The 8,120-nt window shown below is 37.0% G+C and overlaps 1 protein-coding gene across 1 annotated transcript in view; it reads left to right on the forward strand.

Annotated features, from left to right (window-relative positions):
* The window catches only part of LOC106879041 (sphingosine-1-phosphate lyase 1), a 54,104-nt gene that overhangs the window by 42,833 nt on the left and 3,151 nt on the right, over positions 1–8,120 (forward strand). Inside the window, exons 8-14 of the mRNA XM_014928455.2 lie at positions 364–471; positions 2,011–2,073; positions 3,392–3,538; positions 3,818–3,938; positions 5,044–5,161; positions 6,307–6,453; positions 7,753–7,873. Coding sequence (XP_014783941.1) covers positions 364–471; positions 2,011–2,073; positions 3,392–3,538; positions 3,818–3,938; positions 5,044–5,161; positions 6,307–6,453; positions 7,753–7,873 — 825 coding nt within the window. The remainder of the gene's footprint in view (positions 1–363; positions 472–2,010; positions 2,074–3,391; positions 3,539–3,817; positions 3,939–5,043; positions 5,162–6,306; positions 6,454–7,752; positions 7,874–8,120) is intronic.

An 8,120-nucleotide genomic window follows, 5' to 3' on the forward strand; every position in this document is an offset into this window, starting at 1 on the left:
ATATATACTTTATTTAAAAGCAGCAGAAATATAACAAAAAACTGTTACTCGGAGTTTCACGTTCCCATTCATCGGACAGTTTTGTTAGTTCTAACAAATATGCTTTTAAATAAAGCATATTACTCTACCTCTGGTATTTGAGTACTCTCTTTTCCACCTTGTTGCACATTTATGTGCTTACTCTTGTATATATATATATATATATATATATATATATATGCACATACGATGGACTTCTTTCAGTTTCCATCTACCAAATCCACTCGCCCTAGACTATAGTAGAAAATACTTGCCCAAGGTGTCATGTAGTGTTAGCTTATGTTAGCATTCATATTGTTACTGCTTTTACTTATACATTCACAGGCTGCCATGGTGTTACGAATGAGGCTTACTCATATTCCAGTAGACCCTGTTACAAAGAAAGTTGATGTTAATGCTATGAAACGAGCCATCAATAGAAACACATGTCTTGTAAGTATGATTCTAACATTTCATTTTTATATTCATCCATCCATCGTCTCTGTTCACTATTCAGGGAAGGTCATGGCTGTAGAGTACTCAAGCATCTCTTCCAAAGACCTTCCTAAACAATCTGAGGATGTTGAAACAGAGTGGAGATTGTTTTGTTCAACAGTTTCTTCTTCAGCTGCACAATGCTGTGGATGAAATTGTCTCAGTGTGATGCCAGGTGGTAAAAGAACTTCCTGGTTTAACCACAAAGTTAAAAATGCCATCTGAGCAAAGAAGGGGGCTTACAAAGCTTGGCTTTGAAACAAGTCTCCCCTTTTGTATTAACAGTACACTGTTGTGCAAAACGGTGCTGCTGAAACACTAAAAATGTTCAAGGCTAAATCATGGAAGAACTCTGGGAAATTGTAGATTGGATTTAAAGTGATTTAGATTTTTGTTTAGGAATCTATGTAATGTCAGATAAGATGTAAGTATCTAAAATGCCTCATAAGAACATGAAGACCATTCAAGGGTTGGTGCTTAGCTTTGGTTTTAATGAGCAAGTTGTGGGTGAGGGGTAAAACTTCCCTCTCTGGATAGGATTCTAGTCTTTCACAGGTAACATTTGGCTCCTGTTCCTGACATCTCTGTTACCTACCGAAGAAATGCGGAATAAAAGTGTTTAAAAAAAAGACAAATTGCCAGTAACACTTTTTTTTAACTCATAACCTTTGAGCACTTGCAATCTTGTCTTAAATAATGGCAAGCACCTTCTGTCAGTTTGTAAATAAATGTCCATGTGTAAAAGCAATCTCTTTACTCTGATGTGTATATAATAACATTTTAGATTCTTGATGTTTAGCTTCAGATGACTTCAAATGAGCAAACTTATGACCCAAGGCATTCCAGCCATGACCATCTAGTCTTTTGTTCTTAGTCTACCTTGGACTACATAGTACAATCTATCCTTCATTTTTTTTAACATGGTAGAGTATGATTTGAAAGAGATTTAGTTGGTTTTTCTTGTAGGTTTGATGACCATATAGAGGTTCTTTCATTTAGCTATTGCTGTTGTTGTATAGGTAAGCTTTGAATGACCAGATCTAAGACCAAAAGTATTCCATCATGACCTCTCTATCTAGATTTTAGTCAGTGTTTCTTAGACATTGTTATTTAATGTGTCCTTCCATTTTAATGATGACATAGTACAATTGAACCCACTTGCATTTTAATCTGCTATTTCCAGCCCAAATATTCTACCATTTAACTTTCAAACTAGCTAGATCTGGCTCTTCACACCAGCCCTACAATGTCATTCTTGAAATAAACAATCACATCATCAAGATCTTGAAGTTACACGGTAGTGCATGATTAATTCAAAATAGTATGAATAAATATGCATTACATTTGACTGAGTAATCTGAATGTGAATGGGTTAAAAGAGTAAAAGGGATTTAGCTATTTCTTACAGGTTTAGGGCCTCTCATAGAGGTTCCCTTATTTTCACTAAGGTTAAGTCTTTAGAAAATGAATCTCATTTTAAAATTCTATCTTTTACAGTTAGTTGGTTCGGCCCCACAGTTTCCACATGGTATTATTGATCCAATAGGAGAAATTTCTGAGGTAAGCATGACTTCTATCATATTTTGCTGTAATTTATATGATTATAAAAATTAATAAATAAACTTGTCTTAAGGCTGTGTAATATAAGAAAGCTAAAATGTATTTGAAGATTTGCTACAAGAAGCATTAAATGTTGTTTCTAAACAAAATAAGTGACCATTTGGTTAGTTTACAGTGTTGAAATGTATGTTGATTCTGTGTAGCTATTTCAGCTTTTCATGATGGAAATCCTTGAAAGTTGAGTGTCTCTTCCTGGTATGTGACATAACACTTGTAATAGAATATGAGTTTACAACTATTTCATTAGTTGGTCAGCATGTCTACTCAAAAAGACAACACGTGTGTGTGTGTGCACACTCACACACTGTTTTATTTTATTATACTTGTAAGATGTTTATGCAATTGTGTATATTTACATATTGATGGAGAAATTGTTTTCACAGCTGCTACTTAACCCATTATAGTTAACTTACTCAACTTTGGAGTAGAAGTAGAACTTGTTTGCTAAGTAGATTGAAGAGAGCCGAGTTTTGTGTTTGGCGTAGTTACATAACATAAAAGCTTTTATTAAGTTTGAATTGATGGATTGAGTTGTCTGTTGGTTTTGACAATTTCAGTTGTTTGATGAATTGAATATTTGACTTTTTAAATTAATATGCAAGTGGTTGGATATCCCACAGACATGTGTATCCAAAACATAAATTGTCAGCCAAATCAGCATATCATAAACCACAGAAGTGAACTTTGCCTTTTGCTCTTTAAAGCTTGGTAAAATAAATGACAGTTAAATATAAGCATATAAAACTAAACTGGCACTCAGTCAGTTATGATGATGAGGGTTCCAGTTGCTCCGATCAATGGAACAACCTGCTTGTGAAATTAATATGCATGTGGCTAAGCACTTCACAGACATGTGTACCCTTTATGTAGTTCTCAAGGAGATTCAACGTAACACAGAATGTGACAAGGCTGCCCCTTTAAAATACAACTACTACTCATTTTTGCCAGCTGAGTGGACTGGAACAATGTGAAATAAAGTGTCTTGCACATGGACACAGCATGTCATTGGAAATTGAATTCACAACCTTATGATCATGAGCTGAATACCTTAACCACTAAGCCACTTGTCTTCACATATAAGTATATAGGACATTTAAATCAATTGTGCTCTCCCGCAAAATGTGTTTTGCTCCTGTTAGAAATTACTTATTAATAAAATTTAAAAGCCTTAAATACCTTTTCCTAATTAACATGTTTGTTTATATTTTTTAATAAATATGTTTTCTCTTCTGTTTTATTTTCAAAACAATTCCTCCAGCTTGGTTTAAAGTACAACATTCCAGTTCACTGTGATTGTTGTTTGGGTGGTTTCCTTGTTCCATTTCTGGAGAGAGCTGGTTTCCATATGGACCCAGTTGATTTCCGTCTCCCTGGTGTAACAAGTATTTCAGCAGACACACACAAGGTAAAGTTTTATTCTTTATCTTTCTTTCATCAAATTAAGCATCATTTAAACGAACATTTCTGTATATCTTTATCTCACAGTATTTGGAACTAATAAATTAGACAGCTTCATCCTGCAGTGGCTGTGACAGATGCTACTGTTGTTGTTTTTGTTCTGTCATTAATTTTCAGATTGGGCCTTCAAGAGTTTCATAAATATTTTAGTTTGTTGCTTTCAGTTTTTTTTTAATGTTTTGAAATGTTTTTGTTATTAAATCATTGTGTTTGATGTTGTTTCCAGTATGGCCAAGCGCCTAAAGGCTCTGCTGTTTTGGTGTACAAAGACCCCAGCTATCGTAAATTCCAGTGGTTTAGCATTACAAATTGGCCCGGTGGAATATATGCTACTCCCACATTTGCAGGTATCATGATTTTTTTTGTCTTTCTTTCTATTTTTCTTTTGTTTTCCACTGCCCACCATCACCCCACCTCCACCATATCTAGCAGTTTGAACAACTGTGTTATGAGTCTCCCTTATTAGGAGTGCGTTGGCAAATGGAAACACAATTTTGAGAGATCCTCCTCTGCTTCCTCCTCATCATCAACATCATCATCATCATCATCGATGTCGTTGTTGTTGTCATCATCATCATTATCATCATCGTTTAACATCCACTTTTTTATACTTTCATGGGTCGGACAGTGTTTGTTGTGGTTGAGGCAGATTTTCTAGTGCTGGATGATCGTCCTGTCACCAACCTTCACTCGATTCCAAACAATGTAATATTTTTCCATAGTTAAACATATTTTTCTCAGAAGACTGGAAATGATGATGCTCATTTACAAGCACCACATGATGTCTACACAAGGGGACATGGACACAAACACACACACATATGTATACAAGTTTCTTACAGATCCTGCCTACCAAGTCCACTCACAAGGTCTATATTAGAAGACACTTGCCCACAGTGCCATACAGTGTTTAGAAAACAAAACTTCTCAAACACATAGACACATCATCATCACCACCATCGTTTAACATCCACCTTCCATGCTAGCATGGGTGGGATGGTCGTAACAAATCAACCAGGTGACTAGGGGATGTGAAAGCATAGAAGCTTTTGGACAAAATGATTTAATCCTGTTTCAAGAGGATGTTAGTGCATGCACATTAAATAATGATGATATCCATGGATGGTTAAGATATTTATTTCAAAATAAGTGGCCAAGGTTGTTGTTAGAAAGATGGTGGATAATCTTGTGGATTTCTATCATATCAGCTGTTAGATTTCAAAGCTTTACTATGGTCGATGCCCAGAAAGGCAAAATATTAAAAATATGGTAAGTAACAGATGGAGGGTGTTCATCTAGTTACACATCTCTGGCTGACTTCTTATAGATCAATATTCTGGACAAGATGGGTGTTCCAGACTGCAGATGCAAACTGTAAGGGTAGGCATACCATAGCCATCATCTATTATGTAGAATACTTTACTTAACATATGTTATTGAATTTTTCTCTAGGTAGCCGAGCAGGCTCAGAAATTGCTTCTTGTTGGGCAACTATGATGTTTACTGGTATGGAAGGTTACGTTGATGCTGCCTGGAAAATCATCTCTACAGCACGAGCTATGGCTAAAGTGTAACTACAGCATTTATAGTTTATGCTTTAATTTTCTTTAATAGTTCAATTGAATTACATTTAAATTTGAATTCAATGTGAGTATCAATGAATATTGGGTTGTGAGACTTAATCAACCACCAAGTTTAATAATCGTCACCCTTGGATGTCTTTAGCAGCATTTACTTTCATTTATTCATCCTTCAATGTGGTTGAACAACCAATCCCAGCCAGTTGGGATTCATAGTATGGGTTGTACTATTCATCCCTTGTGACTTGTGAGACCACCATGACTTGTGACCACATGACTTGTGAGACCACCATTTGGGTGATTTATCAGTCACCATCTCACCTTTGTATGCCAGTCTTTCACAAGGTTACCCATTTACAGCATCATGAAATGGAGTGTTTTGCTCAAGAACACAACACACAGCCAGTCTGGAAATTAACACCATGATCTTACGATCATGAATGCAGTGTCCCAACCATTAGGCCATGTGCCATCACACATTGTTGGATAGCTGCTGACTCTCTTGAGATCCTCTGCCCTTTGATGGGTTTTGTTTATTGTTCCTGCAGGATGTCCAATAAATCAGACTCCTCACCAAGCAAGCCTGGTGGGGCTACTGGCTTAGTTACCAATGATCCAACCATGCGACAGGTTGTACTGGGTTACATGTTACCAGTACTGCTTGAGAGCGACCTAACACTAAATTTTCAGAATTATTGCCAGCATGGAACATGGATGTTAAATGATGATGATGAATATAAAATCATATTAGTGAAAGTCATCATCATCATTATCATCATCAGTTAACATCTTACTTTTCTGCTGGCTTAGGTTGGCTGGTTTATCAGGAGCTGGCAAGTAAGAAGACTGCGCCAAGCTCTACTGTCTGTTGGTGCATGGCTTCTATGGCTGAATGATAAAGATTAAACTGCCCTTTAGCAGAAAGCTCTTTCTGTTCAGAGATTCTAAACAATTATTATTAACATTTAACCATTTTTTTCTTTTTTTCTTTTCTTATTTTATTATTCTTCACAGTTTCTGCTCTGCATTGCTCTTATATCAACCAGTGCTATAACTATCATAGAACTAAACTAGTTATAAATTAAAACTTACCAGAACTTTAGTTAACCTAAAACCTTACTGATTTCTATTCCAGTATGAAAAACATCCATGGTATTGAGGTACTAGGTGATCCTAAGATGTCTGTTATTGCTTTTACTTCAAAGGAGTTTGATATCTATCGTTTGTCTGATGCACTTACTGCAAAAGGCTGGACTCTGAATCCACTGCAATTTCCTCCTAGGTAAGTTTGAATATTTGTATTGGCTTCAAATTTTGGTGCAAGGTCAGCAAGTTTGGTGGGGGAATAGTTGATTACATTGACCCAGCAACTAGTATTTATTTTATTGACCTTGAAGTGATGAAAGGCAAAGTTGACCCCAGCGGCATTTGAACTCTGGATGTAAAGACAAATGAAATTCCACTAAACAGTTTGCCTGGTGCAGTAACAATTCTACCAACTTGGTGCCTTAGTTTGAGTATTTACATTGACCTAATATTGGTTTCAAATTTTGACACAAGGCCAGCGGATTCTGGGAAGGGGTGAGTCAATTGTATTGATCCCAATACTTGAGTGGTGCTTATTTTATCAACCCTAAGAGGATGAACAGCAAAGTTGACCTCAGTGGAATCCACTATTTACCGAATCCACTTACAAGGCATTGGTCAGCCCAGGGTTATAGTAGAAGACACTTTTCCAAGGTGCTTCGCAGAGGGAAAGAACCTGAAACCATGTGGTTGGGAAGAAAACTTCTCAGCGACACAGCCACATACTATATATATAATTCTTTGCGGCTGACTTTTCAAACATCTAACAGTCACTCTCAGATTATGGAAGTGCTATGTTCCTGAAAATCTTGCTACAAATGGGCATCCATAGCATTTGTTTTAAAATTGATGGGCCTCACAGAAGTGGTGACTAGTGACAGACACCTTTGACAATATGCTGTGCTTGAGATGACTCATCAAACCAAGTGAAATTGTAGTCGTGGCCATTGCTGGTGTCATGTAAATGGCATCCATGTAATTGTAATCATGATCGTTGCTGATAGCATGATCTTTGAAATGATCTTCGAATGTTTGGGCCTTACGGAGGTGATGGATGAGATGGTGAAGCATGCTCTTTGAATGTTGGGCCTCATGGAGGCGATGACGAGTGACTGAGACCATGGCAATATGCTGTGCTTAAGAAGATTCTTCGAGCCAAGTGAAACTGTAGTCGTGACCTTTGCCAGTGTCATGTAGATGGCACCTGTGCCGGTCTCACGTAAAAAGCACTCATTACACTCACAGTGTGGTTGGCATTAGGAAGGTCATCCAGCCATAGAAACCATGTCAAATTAGACTGGAACCTGGTGCAGCTCTCCAGCTTATCAGTCCCAGTCAGACTGTCTAACCCATGTCAGCATGGAAAGCAGATGTTAGATGATGATGATGATGATGATGATGTAAAGAAAAAAATATATGAGAAATACTGTCTGTTGGTATAAATAGATTTTAAAGATTTGTTTTTCTTTTCTCTTTCTTCTGTTCCATATTCCAGTATTCACATGTGTGTCACCTTGGCACACACTAAACCTGAGGTTGTAGAACGCTTTGAGAAAGATGTAGCTGAGTCAGTTGAAGTCATTCGACAAAATCCCTCTGAAAAATGTCAGGGCGCGGTAAGTCAATGCACTACCTACTACTACTATTACTGCTGCTGCTGCTGCTGCTGTTACTACAACTACTACTACTACTACTGCTACTACTACTGCTACTACTACTACTACTACTACTACTATTACTACTACTACTACTACTACTACTACTACTACTGCTGCTGCTGCTGCTACTACTACTACTACTACTACTACTACTAGTACTACTACTACTACTGCTGCTGCTACTACTACTAGTACTACTACTACT

Source organism: Octopus bimaculoides, chromosome 5 (assembly GCF_001194135.2).
Source record: "Octopus bimaculoides isolate UCB-OBI-ISO-001 chromosome 5, ASM119413v2, whole genome shotgun sequence".
Taxonomy (NCBI): Eukaryota; Metazoa; Mollusca; class Cephalopoda; order Octopoda; family Octopodidae; genus Octopus; species Octopus bimaculoides.